General features: G+C 36.0%; 1 protein-coding gene across 2 annotated transcripts in view; it reads left to right on the plus strand.

Annotated features, from left to right (window-relative positions):
• The window catches only part of MAP3K2 (mitogen-activated protein kinase kinase kinase 2), a 47,718-nt gene that overhangs the window by 5,661 nt on the left and 16,585 nt on the right, over window positions 1-25,472 (plus strand). For both annotated transcript variants that reach the window (XM_074548719.1, XM_074548720.1), the window contains exons 2-10: window positions 9,847-9,916; window positions 12,336-12,454; window positions 14,058-14,098; window positions 16,485-16,584; window positions 18,348-18,461; window positions 19,056-19,155; window positions 20,037-20,167; window positions 22,174-22,253; window positions 24,132-24,199. In XM_074548719.1, the coding sequence (XP_074404820.1) occupies window positions 9,913-9,916; window positions 12,336-12,454; window positions 14,058-14,098; window positions 16,485-16,584; window positions 18,348-18,461; window positions 19,056-19,155; window positions 20,037-20,167; window positions 22,174-22,253; window positions 24,132-24,199 (757 nt within the window). In that variant the 5' untranslated portion in view covers window positions 9,847-9,912. The remainder of the gene's footprint in view (window positions 1-9,846; window positions 9,917-12,335; window positions 12,455-14,057; window positions 14,099-16,484; window positions 16,585-18,347; window positions 18,462-19,055; window positions 19,156-20,036; window positions 20,168-22,173; window positions 22,254-24,131; window positions 24,200-25,472) is intronic.

Below are 25,472 nucleotides of genomic sequence, written 5' to 3' on the forward strand. Positions count from 1 at the left end.
CAAATCCCCATGGGAATTGTGGAGGTTTTTTTCCATATGGCTTGATGATAACTGTCTTGGTGTAAAGTTGGGTTTAGAAAAGTGGTTTTTGTCCTGCTGGTAGCAGTAAGCACAGTAACTTCAGGCAGGGATGACGTGGGTAATGTAATGACTTCTTAATGACTGCCTTAATGAATGCCTTGCTGCAGCAAGTTCCTTCATGGAATATCTGTTATACTTCTGTGTTTGTGATACTGGCACTGTCATGAATACTGAGTGAAATTTTTAAAAACAAATTTAAATGTTATTGGTGAACTGTCTGATGAGTTTTAGATAAAATCTTAATCTGTCATAGAATCAAACAAAAGAAAATTCAGTATTCATCCCTCAGTGATGAGCACGAATGAATGCTTATGGAAGACTGAGAACAGTGTAAGCATTCTTAGCTTGAATGTTCTTTCAATCCCTAATTATTTTTAGTAAAGGTTGATTCTAAATGTGGAGTAGTTTTTGTGTAGCTAGTAATGTTTGGATTTTTTTCTCAGACTTTTTTTGCATGCAGCTAAATAAATGTCTGGCATCCAGATATCCTTTTGTAAGAAATTCTGTAGGTATGTCTAGTAAAAACTATTCTTTTTTAAAACTTTTAAAACATTTTACTGAATTCCTTTGGTGCCACCTTTCTTTTGGAGGAGAGTAGACATTCTCTCTGTGTTATTACAATACAGCTCTCTGTTCATGGTACAATTTTGTAGCCCTTTATCACTTTCTCTCCACACCCAAATGTTATTGAAACCAGAATCCTAATTTGCCTATTTCTTTTCCCCCGTAGAACAAAAGCTTTTGATTGTACCTTCTCCTACTTTGCTACATCCTCTTCTGGAGCTGAAGGTCCCAGGAATGCTAATGGTGTTCAAAATGTAAAGTCAGTGATGTGTTTCACACTTTTTGTTCACAATTCCTAACACTGGCTTTATTCCTGAGTGCTGGCGGTATTCAGTGCAGAGCCCCTTGGTTTCTCATGTACAGAGTTGGAACCATTGCTCTCCTTCCTCCCTTCCACTCAACTTGCACTTCCATTCACCAGTGCTGGCAGTTACCTGCTTATTGCTCAGTCCTCTCTCTGATAAAGACCACCACCTCTGCTGTTGTCAGTCTTCTCCTTGCTCTCCCAAATAATAGGAGTTTCAGAAAGCTCCCGTTTCTTGGGTAATCTAGAATATATTGAACAACACACACAGTTGTGGAGGCCCACTGGGATCCACCTTCCTTGTGAAAACAACTGTCTGTCCTTTGTCTTCTATATTTTAACCATTTATTCATGCAAGGGTAGATCATCTTTGTTATGCTGTGACTGCAAGAAGGCCTTTGGCAAGACTTCTCCAGCACCATAAATCCAAGTAGACCATGATGATACTGAGTGAGATCAGTTCTTCATACATGTACACAGAGGGCACCAAGATTTAAAAGTGAGGATCTCTTTTTGGAGAGCCATATCTGCTCTATCACAATAATATGTCCATTATTTGTAGTTTGTTATATGTCACACTGAATATTGTGTAATTTCTTGAAATCCCTGCATTATGCATGCCATCCTTTTTAAAAGATCCAGATCTGTGCAGTGGCCAAGAGAGTTGACTCCAGCCCGAGTTCTTGCTCTATTCTTTGTGTTGGCATCGATACTGTAGAAATGTGAAACCAGTTAGATAGGCTGATTATTACTTAAAATGTAAAATCTTTTCAGCTGGATCATCTGTTGGCTCCAGATCTCCTGCTTGTCATTCAGGTTCAGCTGGACAGCAGCAGTTAGTGTAGACAAGCAGCACTACTCTCTTGACATAAATGCAACCTTAGCAGTGGAACAGTTTTCTTAAATTAGATAGATAGAAGTGGGCACAGGCATAGTAATCCTTTCTCTAGAACTGTAGTTAGTTTTCCTTATTAGCTCTATTTATGAGGATTTTTGCATTTTTATCACTTGAGGGAAAAGTACAATAGTGAAGCATCATAGTCCTCATCATTTGGTACCCACTGCTAAGGGCTGTGCTGGTGCAGGTGTGAGAAGGAAACTTATGATAATATGTTGTCTTTGTGTCTTTGCATTTCATTCTGGAGTGTTTTGGCAAACCTGGGTTTCTGTTTTTACATTTTGGTTTAAATGTTATTATGAGGGTTTGGGTTAAATTATGATTTTTTTTTCTTTGATTCACAGGAAGCTAAAGATCAAAGTGTAAAGTGATGAATAGCTTCTGCCCTTGACCACTTAGCACTCTTAGTGTTTTAGTCTCTGTGATTCATCCAGTTGAAAACACAGTGCCTACTGCATGTGGGTAAAAACTTATAAATTTGTCCATTTAGACCTGTGCAGTGAGACCTGCTTGCTACAAAAATGCTGCACAGTCATGTAAAAGAATGCTTGGATTTTGCATACGATGTGTTAGCTGTGCATGTGCACATGTTTTTTACAGTTTCCATGAGTGTATAATTATTACACACTTACCTGTCTTCTTGGTGGTGTCACTGAGCTCTCTGTACAGTTCCAAGTGTGAGGGGTCTGAGTCTGTCTGTACCTGGGGCACCCTGGTTCAATTCATTGCTATTTGTTGTTGCATGTTTTATTCTTGAATTGGAGATGGATTCAGGCGTGTTTTTTCTATGCTGTGTTGGAAATCTGTATGGCTCATCAGTGTCTTATCTACTTAAATATTCCATGCTAGCATATTATGAGGGTTTTTTTGCATTTTATATTTGTTTTGAGGATAGAAAAAAAATGAAGGAACAGTCTGATTGAATGTACAAAGCTAATTTGAATTACGATGAGAAGAGCACGTGGGGTACTTAATGAGGAAGAATTGAGTGTGAGCCAGGAAATGCATTTTAGGCAGAAGCTCCAGGTGCTGGTGCATCATTGGAGTGGGAAAACATTTCAGCAAGGCAGCAGAAGATGAGAAAAATAATAGTTGTATTACTGTACTCTGGATTTCCTCAATGTATCACTGCCTTGAGTAGTGAGCAGGAAGAACTGTGCTTTGAGGAACAACTGTGCTTTGAGGAATGAGTAAGTGTATAACAAAGACTGTTCACTGAGGGCAATTTCTCCTTTATGTCTTGAGAAATTTGAAGATGGAGAGTAATTGAGACTGAGCTGTCTTCATGCTGGAGACACAGAAATGTCCTTGGAGACTTAAATTCTGTTCTTCCTGGCGTCACAGCAAAATGCCAGGTGAATCATATTGATCAAAAAGGCTCATGTGTATCCTTGTGTTAATTTTTTTTGGTACTTGATTTGAAATGGTGATGTGATTTGCAGCCGTGATTTAAACTCTCAACTGCTGCAAATTCAAAATAGTTGAGTTTGGCTCTGAATGGAGGATTCTGTCCTCCATTCTGTCCTCCAAATATGATTGTTAGATTGAAGAAAAACAAAGCTTTGCAGTTTCAGTACCTGAAGGTAGGTATTAAAACTAGGTGTAGAAATGGAGAATGGGGTTATTTGTCTGGCTTATTTCCCAAAATGTTTGTATTTCAACCCATCACAGTCACAAAAGTGGAAGGTTAAGTGAAAAGGATAGAACTAGTTACTGGAGTTTAAGGAGGTGCTTTTTTCTGTATGTCCTCAAAAGCCATATCTGACTGAAGATTTGTGTGCAATCACTCTTGTACATTAAGTTGTTTACAATACTCACTAACTGCTGGAAGACTGTATTTTTTTCTAATGTACTTTATTTTTGCCCATAGAATATTGCTGATACAAGTGGTTTGTGATAGGTTTATTCTTTTAGTGAGTGATTACTCTTAAAATCCATTTATTTGTCGCTGGTTGTAGCATGGTCTTTCATTCTTAGAGTAGTGATGGTTGCAGGAATCATCAGTCTGGTAGGATTACGTTTGTACTGTGTACATTTAGTTCTTTGGCTGAACTGGTGATCTTGAATGCTGTCACAAGGATGAGAGCTAACCTGTATTCTTTTAGGGTGTGTGCTATTAATTCTCTGTTGGGCAAAACCCCCTCCAAACAGTTGTCTTCCTGTAGGACCTTGGATAGAGCACAAGCAGTTACATTTGTAGTGAGGGATGGTTTTCATTGTAACACCTTTACCCCTTCTTCACAAGGATTTTGACTTGTTAGTCTAAAGTTTGAAGAAAAACAAATATTGGTGCCCTTCATGACAGCTTCAGCATAAGGGCTCCAAATGCCAGTGATAAGTGCTGAGGCAAGAGCACCACTTGAGATTTTTGGAAGGAGACACAGAAGCACCTAAATCTACCTAATATTCACTCACTGTAGTGCATGTTTCATGGCATTCTAGAGTCTAAAAATTTCATACACCTATTTTTTTTTTGAGACACCTTCTATGCAGCTACTCAGTTAATATAAGATAGTAAATTAGGATAAAATTACAAGCATCACAGAAGTGTTTTATTGTGTGTTTGTCGACACTCCAATGTTATCTTAATATATTGAGTTAGCCTTAATACAGTAATACAACTGTGATTTTATGATGTGAATAGCCCAGCTGATGGTGAGGAATGTTTGTGTTGTGGTGCTGGGGCTTTCCGCCATGGTGGTTGTGATAAATTTCCAAGATGTCAGAGTGCTCTGATCACAGAGTGCTCAGGAGGCAGTGATGCAGTTTTGTGTAGCCCAGTGAACTGTGTCTGTTGCTTTTTGATACATCTTTGTGAGAAAGTCTGGTCCTGGATAAGGGAAGAGAATGAGCAGTCAATTTGCAGCCAGTATGTTCTGTTGCAAAATTAGTAGCACTAACATATTTTGCAAGGTGTCGCTGTGGTGCCTGTCTGCAAGTTTCAGGTGCTGTGACCCTTCCTCAGTTTAACATTTTTAAGTTTAAAAATCATGAACAGATCTTAAGAAAGCATCATGACTTTCAAGGAAGATTTGCTTGATGTGTCAGCAAAGCAATTGTTCAGTTAGGTTGAGGAATGAGCTGTCAAGTGCTTTGGCTGCAATGACAGATACAGGAAATAGAGAAGTTCTGTAAAACTCGGATTAGGTGAGGAAAGAGATCTTGTTGAGGAAAGTAGATGTTTTTCTGTTTGAGGCCAATTACAGTCTTATCTTTTTGGTGTACTTGAAATGGAGTAGGCCTACGAAGGGTTAGCTAATAGAGGCTCTTGATACTACTTGGAAAGAAGAGGTTCATTCAAAGCAGGAAACTTGCATTGGAGTGTCTTGAAACTCTCTAAATATGCTTATCTCTCCCTGTCAACTCTAAAGGAAGTGTAGAGAGATTAGCTTTCGTAGACTCTGGTTATTCTTTGTGAATATTGCTGTAAGTGTTAAGATATTTATCTCAAAAGACTAATTTCGGTATAAACTCATCTTGAACTGCTGCTTTCCATTTTGTTATGAGAACAGTCTTTAAAAACTCTGTCCTTACATTCTCACACCTTCCAGCACATTGTAAGTTTTTCAAGTCAACATCATAGTTCATCAAGCTGATAAATGTTACATGACTCTGTCAAATTACAGTTTATTGAACAGCAGCAACTAAAGATTTAATCTGAATGAAATTTTGCTATTGTCACTGGGCACATTGGATCCTTCAGTTAATTCTGAAATCTGATTCCCTAGGTAATTTGAGTGAGAGCTGCATTTAAGGTGCCTGAACTGACAGCATTGATTTTTGAGGTTTTATTCTTCCTGGAACTGGGAGGGCACCATCCATAGATACGGATTTTTATGCAAGTCTTCTGGTCTGTTTTATTGGTTTGAAGATTTTTGTTACTTTTTTTTGTTTGTGTATTAAATTGAACTCAAAAAGGAGTACAGCTAGTAACCATTCTTTTCATAAAATAGATACCAAATCATGTCTGAATCTGTATAGATGAGGTAAGTCTGCATGCTCCTGTGGGCTCAGTGAGACATTAACTCACTTTTCTTTTGCTTGCCAGGAAGATTTTTAAAATCTTCAGTGTAAGAAATCACAAGTCTGCTGATTGTAGAGACACCTGATAGCTGTGTGCCAGCCACAAAGATTGTGATGCTTCAGCCATCCCACACGTGCAGTGTGCACAGAGCACTGTGCCTGCAGGTTGTGTGCAGAAGCAAGATGGCTTCTGCATTCACTGCATTTTTATACACACAAGGATTTCACTATGCCACTTTAATGTGTATTGCACCTATGTTAGGTAATTACATTGTGATTTAATAATTTTTCTCAATTGTTTCTTGCTAAGACTGTCCAATCTTTTGGCTGCAACCTTTTTTCCAATTGCCTAAATGATTGTCTTTATGTCAAAATGCATTCAATGCAAAAACATTACTGAGTAAATGTAATAAACCACAGTATTTAGACTTGCATGGAATACAGCTTCTAATTGTGGGTGGTGCTCTCTTGGTTGCAGGGAGTATAGAAGTTCAGAAAGCAGTCCTGTGAATTTTAGTATCATAAACACAGTTCATCTCAGTTTTAAAGTGTTTAGTATTATTTTTAATTAATAATAAATGGGGACTAACCACAGTAAATTATTATATGTATTTAAAACACTTAATGGTATTTAAATACATTTTGCTGGACTGCATCTGTTTTCAGACATGATTCAGGTAATTTCCTTAAACCTGAACTTTTCTGTTTCATTGTGCTGCCTGATCATTGTTGGTCTCCAGGGGCCTGCAGTGGGAATCATGTTTATTGGAGTTTTCTGCTAAGTAGGAATATGGATTTCTTTTATTTTAGTCCATCAGCTGGGTTTCCTGTTAATTAATTGAGGTTTTAAAGCAAATAAGTATGTGCTATTTAGCCAAATATGTTGAAAAAACCTAAGTGGGGTGATTGCTGCAGGTAGTTCTGTTAACTAATCTGTAATTATTTCAAGAAGACATATTTTGCTTGGCAGTAAACCTTGAAATCAAGGCATTTGCTATGTTTTACATAATTTATTATTATGGTTTTGTTTTCCAAATGTTACCTTAATTTAGCAATGTATCATTGGCTTTTGATTTGGATTAGTTTATTCTTTTTCTCCCTTATCTGCTTTCCCTGTGAATGCGTTTTTAATGTATTATTACAAAATGTTAAAGATCCAGGTTTTTCTAAAGGTGATCTCACATCTGATGTGTTACTGTTCAGCTTTTTCTCATTACTCTTGTTCAGTTCTCCTTTTTTCTATCATTTCTGTTTTTGTGCTAGTGCTGCTGCTTTCATATTCTTTGAAAAGGCTGGCTTTTTGTCCAGTGCTCATTTGTGTGTATGTCCATATACAATCCTCTTCTTTATGTTCATTTCTGTGGAGTTACCTTCTGATGTCTTGTAACAATACTGACCTCTATGCTCACCACACCATGTAGTGTCGTTATTGTTATTTATGCCAGCAGTTGCTTTGAGTTATGAAAAATGCTACAGAAATTCAGATTTAGGTATTACTCTTTGTCTTGTTCACAGATACTGTGTTTATTTTTTTAAAATAAAAACCTTAACGAGCAGTGCTGCACATTATTTTGGTGAAAGGTTAAGTCGGTTGTTTGACTAAGTGATCACTTGAGGTTTTGTCAGCCTTGCTTGCTGGGATTTATAGGATGTTGGTTGTGTGAGACCAAGCATGTGATTGTTTAAGAATAACATTTTTAGAGTAAAACCATTTTATCTGGCTCATTCTTCTTGCTATGAAATAAAATTTTATAGTCTTACTTGATATTCTGGTTGTCCATTCTACAGTCTGAAAAATCACCTGTGAATGCTCACTCTTCATTTTTACTTGGCTCTTTTTGCTTCATGTGTTATAGACAAATGTCTCTCTGAATAGCAGTGCAAGCAGATACTGGTTTTGTATTGTCTTGGTTTAACTTGCTTGTGTCTAATACAGTGTAAGTCAGATTTAATCTTTAGCTGTGATTGAAATAATCACAGTGCATCTTTCGTATCTTGAGTTCACTTTTTGTCATTTGCCTTTGCTGTAAGGGTTGGAAAACATTTATCTTTGCGCTCATTTATTTTGGTGGAGGGAATTGATATCCTTGAGATTCTTGCCCCACTATGCAACAGGTTTGGACTCTGAAAGTGTAAAGCACCTTTCTATGTAGGTAAAGTCCTGCTGTGTAAGTCTGGATTCCTTACTAAATCAGGATAAACTAGATTGCTTGCTTCACTGGGTTTTTTTGTTCTTGATTTAGTAGCTGAGAGGAACTGTGTCTGGTTATTATAGAAGTGTGTGAGAATGGGCAATTGGCTCAGGGTGTCTGAAACAGCTGCATCATCAGCACGGCTTACTTGTCCTCAGGCTTTGTTTCATCTGCATTGACAAAGCCACCGAGGAAAGAAAATATCCAGGTGATTCTTGGAAATTGTTTTTAGCTTTCTCAGATTTTGAAAGACTTCCAGACTTTGGAAGGTGGCTGGTGGGAAGTGAATCATGAATATGAATCAGCTTCTCTCCACCCTTATATACAAAATGCTGTTGCTAGGATATTCTTCTTTGATGATGTGATAAGAGTGTAGCAAACACCTTTTTGAAATTCACTCTGTCATCCCTTTTTTAATTACATTCAAATTCAGGCTGCTTGTGTCTCTCTGCAAGACCTTGACATAATTTTGTTCTACCTTTGCATCTGCTCTTTGTGTTTGCAGCCTTTGCTTCTCCTGAGTCTTTCTGAGTTTCAATTTTTTGTTTTTGCTTCCTTTTTTTTTTTTTTTGTCTTGGATTGTAATCTACTCTTGTGTGTGTGCTATGCTTGTGCTGCTTTGCAGCTAGGGATTAGGGTATGCTTTTTACCTTTTTACTGAATTTATATAGACTTCTTTGAAAAAAGTTGAATTTTGTTATCTTGTTTTTAGTCACTCTCCACAACCACCCTGTTCTTCTGACCATTGTGAAAATGATCAGTTAAAAACAGAAGTCTTTTTCCATTTCACAAGGCAAATTCATAGAGGTCTTAATAAAATTGGGTCTGAGTCATGTTTCTAATTGAAATTTTAATGTTGTTAGCTTATTTTTAAAGTAACATTAAATGCTAACACAAAGGTTGTTAAGGTGACTGATTGTACTTCATATTTGAACTGAGAATTTTGGTTAAAAGGGGCGATAAAATAAGAAACATAAGTCATTCAGAGAAATTTAATTTTCTTAAGTTTTTTTTTTCTTTAAGGAATAAAGAAGTGATGGGGAAAATAAATGGATGCTTACTTATTAGCTTATGTTCTAGTGAGACATATCACAAATCAAGGCTAAAGAATGAGTTGTTGTAGCTGGAGGAACTTGAAGGAAATGTTTTTTTTTTCTTCAGCCCTATGTGAGCCCTTAAGCTCAAATATCTTCAGCTTCCAAGTTTGGTTTTTTTCAGCTAGGTTGAGGAAGAATATCTGGGATTTTTTTTTGGAGATATAAGTTGGTTTTGTTGTCTTCAGGTGTGGTAGAAGATTTAAAATGCCTCACAGAACTAGTGTATTTCTTTGAAACACTTACAAAGAAATATTACAGAAGTGCTTAATCTAAAATAATGAAATACATTGTTATGTTTAATGTATTGACAGCTAATTAAAACAGACATTTTAATGAAAATTACATTAGCTCTCATTTTAAGACAGTTTGATCAAATACAGAATTAAAAAAATGTTTATTAAACACTTTAAGTGAATAATTTTTTCAAAGATTCTCCAAGGCAACTGCTGATACAAAAAAACACAGCATAGGAAATAATTTATAGATGTTCTGCTTTTTTGGACTCTTGGGGATGCAAAAGCTGTTTTCTCCACATATAATATGTGTCTTATGCAAGCTTATTTGTAGTTTATCTGTGAGTTTGCTATGTAGAATCTTAGAAAAACTGCCTATAAACAATGAAAAGTTGACCATTTTATATGGCTTTGACAACTTTAGTAATTGTGGGGTTTTGGTTTTGCTTTTTAGGAAATAAAATAATGCTAATGAAGCAACCATTTCTCTGAAGTTTGAGTTTTCAGACTCACTGCCATAATGGGTAAGTCTTCTGTGTAACTTACACAAAAATTTACTACAATTCCTGGAAAACATGCTTTGGCTGTTTAACATAATGTAACATCTATGTATGAAAGTGAATGTTCAGCAGCTTCACTAGTGTTGAAAATATTCCTTTTGTGGTTTTTTGGGGGGTTGGTTGGTTGGTTGGTTGGTTGGTTTTCCCCCTTCCTTATAATGTAGTACTTTTCCCTCATTTTTTTTTATTATAAAACCGCAGTGCTGAGGGCAAACAAAACACAAAGTCATGAACACGACATCAGATTCAGCTCCATGTTCGCAGTTCTTGTGTGTGAAACGAAAGGTGTTTGTCTTCAGCTCTACTTACAGATTCAAGTTTAGGAAATTTACATTCATGGTATTGGAGTACTGAGCAATACTAACTGTGCTCTTAGTGGTGATGGGTGTTAGAATCAAACTCAAAACATAAAATCTACAAATAAGAGTTTTATCTTACTCCCTTGTGTCATGACAGTGCCAAGCCACCTCTGTGCAGATGGTTTGACTTGTTCTACTTACGTGGCACATTTGTATTTCTTTAAATTGTATGTCAATTTTTCAAGCTGTGTGTTTTTAGTGAGTTCACCATGTTGTTATTGTAATAATTTCTTGGTGCTCCCTCTCCAGAAAATCCCAACAAACCAACCACACCACATGCATTTTTGTATTGCCTTTGTTTATCTCCTAATGTTTTGCTAATTTTCCTAACCTTATGCTTAATAATAAAAGTTGCTCTATCTAGGAATACAGCACTCTTCAGATTTCTGACATTTTGTGTGAGAGAAATGATTGTTGAGTCATCCTGGATATTTAGTAACTTTAGATGCTTTGCCACAGTACTTTGGTTTCTTTTGTGTAAAATATCCAATCCAGTAACCACTGGAAACTCCAACGAACTACTAAAGCATAATTTTCTCTTTTGCATTGCTGAGCACTGGAATAGGCCATAACACAATAAAATAGTTCAACTGTTTTTATTGTGGCAAATTTTGAAGTGTGTTTTAGTGTGAGAAATCAATAGCTGAGCTGCAAGAACACCTTTAGTTTTGCTATTAAATATTGCTGCTAAAACTTGCTGTTGTAGATTTGCATATCTTAGTAGAGTTATGAATAATGACAGCATGAGTGATGATCAAAGTTTCTAATTTTCAGACTAGCCTTCCATTCTATAAGGATTCCTTTAAATTAGAACACTTAAATTTCTTTATATGAGAAATATATTTGGTTATATTTTAATAGAATGAAGGAATTCTCATTGTTGCTGAATATTTGGGATGCTTGCTTGCTGCTTTTAATGCTGAGCTTTTCTCAGGTCCATATTTGAGAAATCCACTTGTAAATGTATGCTTTGTAAATCATAGCATTTAGCAATGAATTCTTCAACAAGCATATCCATTGTGAAGGAGCATGAAGGCACACAGTCAACACCTCTGGAGAATAATTTTGTTGTCCAGTGTTCTAGATACATGCTGAGTGCACTGCTATTGCTGTAGCAAGGAATTAATATAAAATATTAGAAATAAATTACTCTTAGTGATGGATGTACAGACTTTTGAGCTCCGAAGCACTTTCCTGTCTAAAGGAACATATCAAAGTTCTGGGGCAGATTTTGTCTATCATGACATCAGGACATCACAGCTGCAGCAGATTGTCAGGATTTAGGATTTTTTTGTCAACTTGAAGCCTGATTTATGTAGCATTCCTGCCCCTAAATTATCCCCTGGGTTCAAAGCTTCTGATTCTTCATGTGAATTCTTCCTTTAAGCTGTAAAGTCCTCTGTATTTTCAGTCCTGGAAAAGTTCTGTGGTGTTTTATTTTTGGGTTGTTTATTGTTTTTTGGTTGTGTTGATGTTTTTGTTTTGGATTTTTATAATGCTCCATGGGCTATCAGCTGATGCTCAGGCAGTTGAGGTGTTCATGTGGGAGTTTGTGTATGCCTCTCATGGGCATGATCATACCTGTTCAGGACAGAGGAGAAATAGTTCAAAAGAACTTGCTTTTTATTCTTTATTTTATGGAAAGGAGCGGGAAGTAAACGTCTCATCTGTGGATATTGTTTGAATTGAAATAGGCAAGGCTTTCTCCTCCATCCCCTTTCTCTTATTAATATGGCCTGCAGCTGTTTAAAGTTTAATCTTTGTTATGACTTCAGGTTTTTTTAAACCTGTTATTGAATTGGGGTTACTGATTAAGCTGTCCATTTCCTTAAGCACTGTTAATGATAAATAAAATAAAAATGTTTACAATGTGGCAACAATTTTTTTAAAATTGGTAATTATGTATTGAAATGTAGTGCATACTCTTAGATTTTAGACTAATGCCTGCCTAATTGTGAAATGAGAGAGTAGTGCCCTCAAAAGTAACAGCCTTTTACACTTGTCTGGTCTTTTTCTCTGAGCAGATGAGCAGCAAGCTTTGAATTCAATCATGCAGGATTTGGCTGTGCTTCATAAGGCCAGTCGTCCTGTATTGCCCCAGCAAGAAACAGGAAAACCAAAGTCATCTTCCCCTAAGAAACAGGTAATCTTCAGTATCCTCACCAGTGTACTGAACATGGAGTGTCCTGCTGTGACTTCTGTAATTATTTTGCTTGCCAGACCAGTGAGCATACCAGAATGAGCTATTTGTCTCCCACATGTGCTGCCATTTTCTTTGTTCATATTCTTATATTAATGCAAAATGAAATGGTGGCATTTCAGAACAGATCATGGTGTGTGCTTAAGTAAGTAAATTGAAGATTACAGAGGTATTTACACCATATGTAAAGTGATTTTATATTTGTTGTTATTATTATATTGGAACTATACTATTTTAAAATACCAAGGAATAATTTTATAGGTTTAGTAGATTACCCAAATGTCACTTATATCATACCAAGGAAAAATGTCAGTACAGCAGCCAAAATATGCTTAAAGTCTTTCACTGCATCTTTTGCCTCAATTTCTTGTTCTTGCAGCTGGAAATAAGAGTTCTTTTCAGCTGCAGTTTTTCTGTAGATACTGAACACAAATAGAAAAGTAGTAAATACTTATTTGATAGGTTTGAAATACTATATGGAGAGATTAGGAGAGGATGTAGACTTCTAACTAAATTGAGATAACTGTATGTTTATTTGATTTGATCCTTAATTTACAGTTCAATAAACTTCAGTTTGTGTTAATTAACCTTTTAAAAATGAGATTTTTTGGATATATTTGGCTCTTAAACTGTCAAAGCCACATATCTACATAATTTTAATTCTGTGCTTTAAAAGTTGTTAGAGTTCAGTCTGTAACACAGTGGTGCTTTGCCACTGTCTTGAAACTCACATCTGAGCTGTGACTTTAGATGTTGTGGTAACATGCACATATGATCCAAAATTATTTGAGTATAATCTGTGTTTAGAAAGCTAGAAGAAATGTTTATCATTGTTTCAGTTTGTGGATTTTGAAAGTAATCATTTGAAAATCAGTTCTTTTGGAAGATGAAACACTGTTACTTAGATAAACTTTGTGGTTGAATGCATTATTGTTTTTCCTGCAGTAGTTGCTAATACAATTTGATTACTAAAGTTATGACTTTGCAAAGCAATGTTATTTTTTGTTAACTGCAAGTATATACAGAGATGGTTATTGGGAGATGTATTGCATGACTTCTGGCTTAATTGTATGCCTGGGTTTCTATGGTAATGCTTATGCAACAAGAGATGTTTCTTAGGCCTGGAACTCTCGGCTGCAAAATGTACTCACAAACATGTTATTGATAGCTAAATCCATCTGCCTGTTCAAGATACAGGATTATTTGGTAACCACATCCACGTTAGATTTCAAGTCATAAATATGTTGTAATATTAACATGTATTGATAGAAAATAATGTGTTTATTTACAGAAGCATTCATTGCACTTCAGAATAAGTTTTTATACTTTAACACTATAAGTTATTTTTAACATTTTTTGGTTTTGAACTCTTTAAGCCTCTATCATGTACCTCAGCAAATGTAGCTTATTAAAATACTTGATATATTGGAAAGGGCAGAACATTAATATGGAATTTAGTTCTAGTGTAGGACTATTGGAGTTCGTTGACTTCATCAAAAGAGGTAATACCAAACTCATAGTGGTTCCTTTATCTCTTTTCTTACAGAATGATGTTAGAGTCAAATTTGAGCATCGAGGTGAAAAAAGGTAAAGAAACAGTCTTGTCTCTTTGTTTATGGTTTTGTTATGATCCTGTCATAAAGTATCAGATTAACAGTTTGAAATATTTCAGATCTCTAAGATTTTTTGTTTGAGCTTAAATTTAATTTTTTATGAAAACAATTTAGAGAGAATTTACTGTTTAAAGTGTTTAAAATATGGCTTCTAATTATGCAAACACCTAAATGTCATACTGTGACTATGTCCGATGTAGTGTCCTTCATTTGGTTACACTTCAGATAGATGTTTGTAGTCTTGTATAATTACTTAAGTCTTTAAAATAGATCTCAAGTTTGAGTAGACCAGAAAATACATTTTTGTCCTTCATTGTGTGTGTAATAAATGTGTGATAATTTATTATTACTGTAATACCCAGAGGAGGAGGTTGGATTTTACTTCAGGGTTGCCAGTCTGACAACTGTAAGAGGAAAATTTATTAGACTCAAATTGTTTTCATTTAATTAGTTAAAATTTATTTACTTTTTGTTTATGAAAGGTGGATGATGCACCTGCTAAAGTATGCAAACATCTGTCTCTATATAATCTCTTCTCTGGTGTGTGCTCAAAAGCTTTTACAGAATTGGATGTATAATTCCATGCAGAACTGGTTTGTTGACAATTCATTTTGCCTGTCTCTGAAAGTATCAAATTTCATTCTACTGATAGACAAATTATGATAGAATAAGATCTTTGAAAATACTTACACAAAAAAGGAAATAATATCCTAGGCATGCTTTTTCTCAAGAGAAATATTAAATTCTTTTTAAATAATTAGCTTCAATAAACCCTGTACTAGTTCTGGGCAGCCCTTAGTGTGACTCTCTGGACATCACATGTAGAGGTGCATCAGTAATGGTTGAGTTCTCTATATAATTTGGAGGGAATATGTTTTTTTGAAAGTTTTGAGAATTGAGGTCTCATCTACCTAACAATTTCTAGTGAAATAAGAGGAAGCAGGAATTTAAAAACAGAAAAATGTTTACATGCTGCCAGTCTGCACAGACAGTGCATTTTGCAGTTCATTATATTTCAGTTTCACAATGGACTAAGTTAACCAGTTCAAAATTAATACAAGCATAAAGTAAGTGCATGGAAAGATCCCTTTCCCAGGTTTTTATGCTCATTAACCCAGGTCTGTGATGAAGTGTCCCAGGTGACTTCAGCCTGCTTGCCCAGGGGTTCTGGGCAGCCTAGGCTCGTTGCTCAGCATCAGTTACAATACATCGGTTTGCCCGAGCATATAACTCTAGTGATCAGGGGAAGAAATCATGCAGGGAAAAAAAGTTATGCAATGGCTTTCTCACTAGTTTTTAAGAAAGGAAGTGAAAAAGAGAAGTGATTCCAGACTTGCTTTCAGTGGTGAATGTGGCACTTTGTTCAAAAGAGTATGTAGTGTGATGGGTAGAGTTGCAGGCTTGCTCCCCAAAATGTTAACTACAGTGAGAATTGGTGTTTTTTAGGTTTTGGGGAGGGGTGGTTTGTTTGCTTTTTTAGGGTATTTTTTTAAGATTTTATTTTTTAAAAATAATTTTTAATTGAAATTGGCCTGGTTTTTAGCCTCATTTCAGTGAGAAAAAATATCCCCCAAACCACCATACTACTAACTGAACTGCTGATGAAAGGGACAGGTACCCTGTGCTAACTTTTCTACTTCACAGAATTTGAGTGCGCTTTCTTTTTTGAATGTGAACTGAATGTACCTCAATAGCTTAGTCCCTATTAAAAGCTCTTTTTTGTTTAATGGTGTTGTATCTCAAAAATGAAATGGTTTTCTATAGTAAAAGGTTAGTTATACTCAGTTTGGGCTGATGAGTTTGATGGGACATTGAGTTAAAAAAAAATCTTAAGTTGTTGACCTACAACTGCACCATTCTTACAGGAGCACACTTGAAGCACAGTTAGTGATGGACTGGGCAGTTTGAGTGTGTAGTTCATTATGGTAAAGATGGTGACATTTAGTTACCTTCCTCAGGTAAGATAGTCTTTCGGATTTCCAAAAAATGGGGACTGCAGGAGTAATTCCTTTCTATGCTTATGCCTGTCAGCCTATGGCACTCCATTGTCGTAGTTTTCTAAAGTGGAAAAATGTAGAAGTTTCTAAGAATTTCCCTCAGAAATGGAGGCTTGCACAGCGTTAAGCAAGTAAAATAGTTACAATGAAATCTTAATTCTGTATCTGTTTATCCCTTGTAGATTTTTCACTGCTTTTCTTTCTTTTTTAAAAGTCTCAAATTATGGAGGACACGGAATAAAGTATAGCCTCTTACAGTCTTTTTAGTAGTAAATTTAGTTCTGAGATAGTTCTTAAGTAATGAGTTGCCAGATTTTCATAAGTAATGGACAGAAATTCTTTATAACTTAAATTGTGTTTCAGGATCCTGCAATTACCAAGGCCTGTTAAACTTGAAGATCTTGCAGCTAAAGCTAAAGTTGCTTTTGGACAGACTATGGATTTACATTACAGCAATAATGAGGTAATATTCTGTGTCCTCAAAATTCTTGCCTTGGCCATTGATCATTTTAAGGGTGAAATTTGCACTTTTAAGAAGTGGGGACGACCTCTTTTGTCCTGTGACAAAACCCGATTTCTAGTGTGTGTTTTCTCAAACACGTAAGTCTTGTCGGAATTAGGATAGGCAGGAAATGCATGAAATGTTTCATCAGTAGTGTTGTATCATAATGGTGTCTCTGACTTGTTGAAGAGTGGAGAAATTATCTTCCTGATCTTCCACAGTCCTGTTGTGTGATCTTGGGAAATTCTTTACTTCTTTGAGCTTTGGCATGTTTGTAAATTTGAAATAGCTGTTAGCCTTCCTTGTAGGTAATTTTCTTTAAGGATTAATCTTGTTAGGTAATTGCTGGAATGCTGCATTTAGATAATGTGTAGATTGGAGAAGTGGGCTTAACTGTTGCTACTCTGAAGTGTCTGGTTGCCAAAGATTTCTTGGTAACAGGGCCAGCAGTGTCAAGCCACTTTTGCCTGATCAATATTACTTCTGGCTTTCCTTTAGAAGTAGGGATGGAATTATTAATAGCAAATGTATTTACAGATGCAGGATCCATTCTTGGGGGTTACATCTGGCTTTTGCCTTGAGTCAGCAAAGTGCATGGAGGCTTATTCATCTGCTTGGTTAAGCACAGTGTAACTGCTGTATGTACCCTGCATCTCTGCAGAAGAAAATGCCAGTGATTGCTCTTTGTTAGTTACTCATTGCATTACCAGACACTTCCATGCAATTGATCCTCAAAATGAAGAATTCCAACAGAAGGTTTTTGGATGTTAGGAAGGTCAGGTGAAATGGCCCTTCATGATACTTTAGCCTCAGCTCCTTCCACCAGTAGATTTTTAGGCATTTGCATGGGTTTTCTGCTTCTTACCTTCTGCACTAGTTGGCAAGTCATCCCATCGCCTTTCAGAAATGTGATGGTAATAATGTGACACTGGTATTAAAAGTGGAATTTAACAAATAAGCATACTCTTCATTTTATCAAGATCTTCCCCCTCAATTCCATCTCTTTTTGTATAAAAGTACTGTATTTAAGCATCTTTGACTGAGGCTGTTTACAAGTAGAATAGATTTAAAAATCTGTATTGTTTTTCCTTTGTTACTTTGTTACAGCCGAAGCTGTAATTTACTCTCCTGAAACACAATCCAAATTTTCATTGTTACAGAATTCAGATCTCAACTGCACGTTAATGGCATAATTTTCTGTTCTAAAGATACGTGTGTGCCAAGTTAATTCTAGTTAATTAGATCCAAGTAGGATTCTAGTGAGGACTAGAATTGTTGCACATGGATCACGTCTTCTTAACAAATGCTGGTTTTCAGTGGAGAAATTCTTTTAGCGATGAAACTTTAAACAAGTGTATTAGTAACATTTGAGATACAAAAATCTGCTTTATACTCTATGAAATAGGACTTATATTTATCTTACAGATTTTTGTTAATTTAGGCATTGACCCAGTTGTACCTATTTTGGTGAAACTTCTGGATATTTAAGTTCTGTATATGCAAAATGGTTGCTTCTTGTGAAGACTTGTTCTGCTTAGTAGAGGACTCAGAAGGAAGAGTTAAGGTTGAGTTTTTAATACTTAAGAGATCATTTAATAAGGTTTATTTTCAAGTTGTTTGCTATGAAAGGAAACATTCTGTTTGTTTCTCTGCACTTGAATTCCTCATTTCTTTCTTGTGTCCAGTTTAAGACTTTTTTTTTCTCCCTGCCCCTTGTTTTGTAGCTTGTAATTCCATTAACCACACAGGATGACCTGGACAAAGCTGTTGAACTACTTGACCGTAGTGTACATATGAAGAGTCTCAAGATACTGCTTGTAATACATGGAAATATACAGGTATGAGCTGATGTGCCTTTTCCTCAGTTTTCATAATGAATTATAATTTTTATCTTTTCTTAAATATGGCATTTTCCCAATTGAATATAGTACTAATTACTTCGTCATTTCACTTTAAGCATTTTGTACTGACTTGGTTTTAAATTTTTCCTAGATCCTGTTCCTGTCTTTTTGTTTGCCAACCCTACAGGTGTAGAAAAGTGAACCTTAGTAGAATGATACAAAACAAACAGAGAGAATTTAAGTAATGGTAGTTATTTGAAACTGTTCTTTAAGTCTCATATGGGAAGTTCAATATTTGTTGTAGCAAAGACTAGAAGTCTATAGACTAAATGCTGAGATATTTTGATATTATCTAACAAATCACGGCATTGATGTTCATAGGATTTGTATACTGGCACATATTGAAAATGAATTTTAAAGACTATGAATGAGCTACTAAAAGAGATGAATTGTGATGTAAATTGGCAAGCTGCTTTTTTGACTGCTTAAAAAATGGAATGTACTGCACAAAGGCTGTAACGCTTACAAAGTATTTTCATTGTCAGGAATGTGAAGTAATAACTGCAGGTTGTAATACTTATGCATTTTCAGTCACCCAGTGTAAATAATGTGGAACCCTTGCCCTCACTGGAAGATTTAGATAATACAGTGTTTGGTGTGACAGACAGAAAAAGGCGACTCTCTGTAATAGGTAAGCTGCACATTTCAATACCTTTAATTGTAAAAATGTCTTTTGTCTTTTACTCTTCATTAAAATTTTGCTCTCAACACAAACTGTTTCTTCTACTCATCAATGACTGCTACAGAATTTGCATTTGGGGGAGTGGATTTTGAATATTAAGACAAAAGGGTTTTAAATATATATAATACAGAAAATTATCAAAAAACCCACACAAGTAACTAAGTGTATATAGAGCTTTTTCAGGGTAACTTAAAAAACTGATATTTCCGATACAGGAATGAGCTACTGAAAAATCTGCTTATATGACAATGTGTTTGCTTGCTTAGGACCCCCATAGTTTTTTATTGTGTGAGCATTTGTTTAACATACTGATTTTGGGATTGATTTAACCTCTTTACTTATTCATATTTTAAAGTTGGGTGATGTTAACTTCCAAATTTAATTATGAAACTAGAGCGCTTAAATAAATTGTGTGGAAAATAATTAATTATATTATTATGCATTTGTTATGAATATATGTATTTATGTTCTTACAGACTTAATATTCAGCAAAGAAAAACTGAAATTCTCAAGAGCTGGAAAGGATTAGGTGACATGGGTAGATGGTTTGGATTTTGGTTTTGGTCAAAACAAGCAATTTACAGCCAGATGTGCAGGCAAATTGCATTTCTGTTCCTATATAATGAAAATTCTCTTTAATGACATTGAGGCAACTCTGCCCAAATTTTTCGTAATTTCTGGATGGTAGATTTTAAACGCTGTACTGAAGTCATTTGGGGGATTCCCAAAGCAAGAGGTGATGCAGGCAGGTTCAGTGCCTTTGAAGCATTTCAGTAAAGCCTTGAATTCTGGGTTAGTGGAGACTCTGACTGGCCCTTTTCTTTCAAAAGGTTCTAATACTCGTGACAGGAGTTCACCTCCCCCAGGATACATTCCAGATGAGCTGCATCAGGTGGCTCGAAATGGATCCTTCACCAGTATCAACAGTGAGGGTGAATTCATTCCAGAAAGTATGGATCAGGTATGTCTGTGGATATTGAAATTAAAGTTTCTTGCTAAGTTTATTTATGAAATACTGCTGTTCAAGAAGGATATGGAATTTTTAGAAGGAACAGCAAAAAATTGATGATAACTCAGTAAAATTTGATTGGTTTCAACCTTGACCTAAGGTTGTTTATGTCAAGGTTGTGCTGTTTAGTCTTGAAGAACCTGGTTATTTTTTTTTACTCTGTCTCTTCAATTTTTAAAATATGCTGTTACAAGGAGAAAGATAATGTTCTTAATTGCCATGAGAGTTGAGTTAGATAGTGGTAGATGCAAGTAACAGCAGAGATGCCAGCGAAAAACATTAGAAAACACAAGCCCCTTTATTTTACTGAGAATGATACATAAGCAGGACCAGCTTTACAACTTTTCCAGGTAATTAAAAGGAGATTTTGAGAAAGGGTTTGGACCTGTCAGAATTATTTGGACTCAGTTGATACTTAAGAGTTGGACTCAATGATCCTTGTGGGTTCTTTCCAACTCAGGATATTCTGTGTGGTAGGTACTGTGTTGGGATAGAGGCAAGGGGATGGCTGTAGGCCTGGCATAAATAAGCTCTGAAAGACTTCCCAAATTCACCTTTTTGGTGTGTACAGATCACAAATGTATGTTGTTTTTTTTTCTTCTTACTCATCTGCATTGATGTTGGATGTCTGCACAGTTAGCAAAATAAAAATCCTGCTCTCTGAGTATAAAAAATTGCCCTTCAAAACAGCAGGAAAAGGAGCAGGAATGTAACTGCTCACAGAATTGGCAATGGAGAAAGAGATATTTCAAGGAGGAAAGAAAAATAATGCTGCATACACAAATCAGTTCAAGTTGTTGTTGACATTGGCAGTGTATTTACAAAAGGCAAGAGGCAACAGTTTTTATGAGCTGACTAAATGAGAGACAGATGATAGAATAAAGGCAAAGGGACAGTGCAATTTGTTGCACAATTTTAATGACTGAGCTGAGAATAGGGACTGCATCTCCTACTTTCCAGACCAGGGCTATTCATTATCATAGCCATGTGGTCAGATCCAGCCCAAGTCTGGGCTCATTCCAGGGAAATAGTTACTTTTGGTGTGGGTAAAGTAATTTCTGGTCACTGACTGGTCAGACAGACAGATGGTCCCTGAGGCCTGGGATGTCCATTCACTCCTAATTATTCCAGAAATATATAACCTGACATGTATGCATTGCTGTGTGAGCTGTCAGCAGGTTTAAATCAATGAATTTTACTTTCATAAGAAACCAGGTTAGTTCATCCTAAGCAGCCTTAAGGGCCAGTTTGGTGTGGTGGGCTCACAAATTCTGTTTGCTCCCCCCCACCTACATTGCCATATCACCTTGGCAAGTGTTGCCCATGCTGCCTTAGTCTGTCACAGCCTGCCCACCAAAGACAAGAAGGGAATTGGGGAATGGAGGGCTTTGCTCTGCTCTGCTGTTGATCTGCCTGAGCACAGCTATTGGCACTCTGACAGCAGATCCCACACTTTCTTTAAGAGATGAGGGGTTGGATAGAGGGGTATTCAATATTGTTCAGCATGAGACAAGAGGAATAAAAATGCTGAATCTGTGGTGTTGTCCTTCCCAATACAGAGTTCATTTAAGAGTTTGCACTCTGCAAACCCACTTTCAGGACACTGTTTCTTTAAGAAGTCCTTGATTGGTGTATGGCAAAGTAGGTACCCAGGACCTTTAAGATGCAGCACAGACCATAAAAATTGGAGGGGTAACTGCTTAATTTACAGCAAAAGACTGTTGTCCAATTCATGGAAAATAATAGATGTTATACAATATATCAAAACAAACTTCATTTTAGGAAGGAGCTCATTTTAAGTCAACAGATGTGCTTTCCATTCTGTTTTTACCAGTTCATATGTGATTTGGATTTGTTTCTTATTAGCTGTTTTATAGCAACCCCCTTAGCTATTTAGAAAATAGATGTGGAAAAAAGCCTTGAACTTTGTTGATCTTCCTCTGTTTATTGTTTATTAGATGCTGGATCCATTGTCTTTGAGCAGTCCTGAAAACTCTGGCTCAGGAAGCTGTCCCTCGCTTGACAGCCCGTTAGATGGGTAAAAATTATTTACATTCATTATTTAATTATTTATCTTTATTAGATTGCATAATGTCTCAGTTGTAAAATACAACTCCTTTCCAGTGACAGTGCTTCTTCCAAAAATTCCCTTGTAAGTTATAGAATGTTTATAAAAGCTTATTGAAACTTAATTGCTTACTAATACATGGAAAATACTGTGGTGCTTTTTTCTTTTTTTCAATAATTTGTATTTAAACCACAAAAATTTAGATTTAAGGTCCTATGAAAATATACTGAAGATTTTTACTAAATGTTGCTGGGTCTTTCACACGGGTGGTGTATATACCCTGGCAGTGAGCCACTGCATTAAATTTACAGTTCTTAGGCACTGCCATATGAAGTAGGCTTTTCTTTGCTAAAACAGGGGGTACCAAATTCAAGAAGATGGTAGAGTCATTTACTGGCTGCAACAGACAGTCCCTTCCTTTCCTTTGCAATTACTGCCTGCTCCTCTCCCCTTGTTCCTCTTGCAAACTTTCAGCTGATTTTTCTTTGTTAAAGCCCACCAGTCAGCAAGAGGCATTGTATGCTATGGGGGGTCTTTTTGGACTGACCTCTGAGAAGACCCCTGTGTTTGGAGGGGTCACTGTCCACCAGCCAAGTCAAGTAAAACATATTCCTGTTTGGTTTATGGTGGTCAGGCAAATAACCTTGGGTTTAATCTGCAGATTTGCTCTTTGTTTATTTCAAACTGCAAAAGTAATAAAACTGCTAATAAAATTTTTTATTTAACTGGTAGAAAGGTGAAGAGTTGGAGGTCACTGCCTGTGGCAATTAATCAGAGCTGTATTATTCAGTAGTACTATTTCATTTGAGAATATGTGGTTTGAGGACACAAGTAGATTTGGTCTAACAAATACAATTTTGCATTTAATAAGTCTGCATTTCACAAGGAAGACAGTAGACATGAAAGGTATTTTGTGGTTTTAGTGTGGTAGGTTAGATGTACACAGTATTTAATGTAGCTCCATAGAAAAGAAATTTTATCTAATTGCCAAAATTAAGGGTTTTGTGGGGTAGGAGTGAGTGAAAGAAGGGGAAACAAAGCAGACTTAATGCAACTCATATTTCTTCTTCAAAACTCTTTTTGGTTGTTTTTATTTACTTAATTTGTCACCTCTACTTAGTTTGTTTTCCTTTTTTTTTTTTTCATTTAAATATTTCCTACAAAGATGTAGGTTTTGTGTCTCCATTTAGCTTCTGTTACCCATTAGAGAAATTCTTACCAGAAAAAGGAGGACACTGTTTTGGTATGTTTATGGAAATAAACTGTTATCGATTGCTCTGACTGGCAATCCCATCCATTCCTTTTTGTGGCTGGGAGTTACATACCAACTGTAGGTAAGAAACAATGTGATCATGTAAGAACCAAAAAATTCTTCATCATTTTATAACTTAATAAAATCACTCTCTTAATCCTATGACTTTCATGGAGAGAAGAGGAAATGTTTTTTCTCATTAAAAGGTTCTACATTTCTTTGGTTAAATTTCCTCAAGAGTTTTTGTAGACTGTATAACCCATTTTGCCAGTCTGTAAACCTTTGTGTTTACCCATAAAGGTGTTAAACATAACAGTGTTCCTTTGTGGCTGTACTTGTGATAATTCATGTTTTTACTAATATCATTGCTCATTAACAGAGTTTGTTGCTTTCTTACCTACATTAAGCTCAGTGAGCAAGCTTCTTCATTGTTGCTGATCCTTAATTCTTACAGTTGCCTACTAGAATTGAGTTTCAGAATTGAGTTCCATTCTGCAGCAATCTGTATAGCAGTGGCTTTTCATCAGTAAGAGGACAGTAAGCTTAAGTGTGGATTAACAGCAGCTTTTAGATTCTGTATATTTTTACACTTCCAGGGACAACTATCCCAAGTCTCGGATGCCAAGAGCACAGAGCTATCCAGATAATCATCAGGAATTCTCAGGTAGGCAAAAATCACTGGAGACACACTGGCTTTCCAGAACTGCTCCTCTTGCAAATTAATAGGACTTAGTTAGAAGGGATGTTCACACTGGAGAAGTATTGTATTACACAAACAATATGGTAGAAGAAAGCAAAGCAACACTAAATGCACACAGTGAAAGATACCTTGAAAATACAAGAAATTTCATGTTTCTTCTAGATTATTGTGTGTGACATCACTCCTAGGGGGTGTAGTATAACTATCTGCTTCTGTAAGAAGTGCAAATGTACAGTGCATAGGGGCATGCACACTTAGTTAAATTGGACTGTAATATCTATCTCTAAGTTTTTATTGGGTTTGTTGGGATTTTCCCCATTCCATGTTCTAGTATGTTAATAGTGGGATAGACAGCAATCATTAATTCCATATTCAATATTTATTCTCATGATTTGAGGTGTAACAGAAGCAGAAAAAATGTCAATCTGGCATAGTCTTTCCTCCTGCCACCACCAGTACTGGGCTTCTACAGAGGGGTGTGTAATGTTCTTCTCTCAGAATATATTCCTAGTCATGTTGTAATGTTCCTCTCTCAGAATATATTCCTAGTCATGTGTTGCTCAAAGGTTCTGGAAATGCAAGATGTTCTGTGATTTGATAGGTTTTTTTTTTTTCCTTCCACAAATTTTTCTTGTCCCTGTTTCACATTATATAAACTTTCTCAGCATCAGCTGTAGGTTGCAACAGACAGTTGTGCAATTTATTGTGTTTTATGAAGGAGTATGTGCTTTGTAACTTTTTTTAAGGCTTGGTTTTTTTTTTTTTCCTGTTACTGTTTTTCCACTAGATTTTTTTTGTTTGTTTTGGTTTTTTTATGGATCTCTTTGCTCCCTTTGAGCTGTTGCTCTTCTAGTATATAGGGACCTACATTCCTTATGCAGGAGCAGTTTGTATCTTTGATCATCTCTGTACTTCTGAATATTTTCCAGTTTTACTAAAATCTTTGAAATTGAGTGGACCAAAACTTTGTTCAGTATATCTTACAGCATTTAATTTTCTTCTCAGCTAATAAAAAGAGTTCAGCTGCTGCTTTTTTGGAAGTCTATCACAAACCTTTACAGAAGCCTACACTGAACTTCATCTGCAACTTTATTATCCAGTCACGTAGCCTCTTAAGGGCCTTCTCTAATTATTCTCTTGGTTTTATTTCTCAAAGTGATTTTGCCACCGCCCTGTTCCTTGTTCTGTACAGAGAATTCATGGATAATTAAACTGCATGAGTTTTAGATTCCCATGG

Source organism: Zonotrichia albicollis, chromosome 10, assembly GCF_047830755.1.
Source record: "Zonotrichia albicollis isolate bZonAlb1 chromosome 10, bZonAlb1.hap1, whole genome shotgun sequence".
Lineage (NCBI taxonomy): Eukaryota > Metazoa > Chordata > Aves > Passeriformes > Passerellidae > Zonotrichia > Zonotrichia albicollis.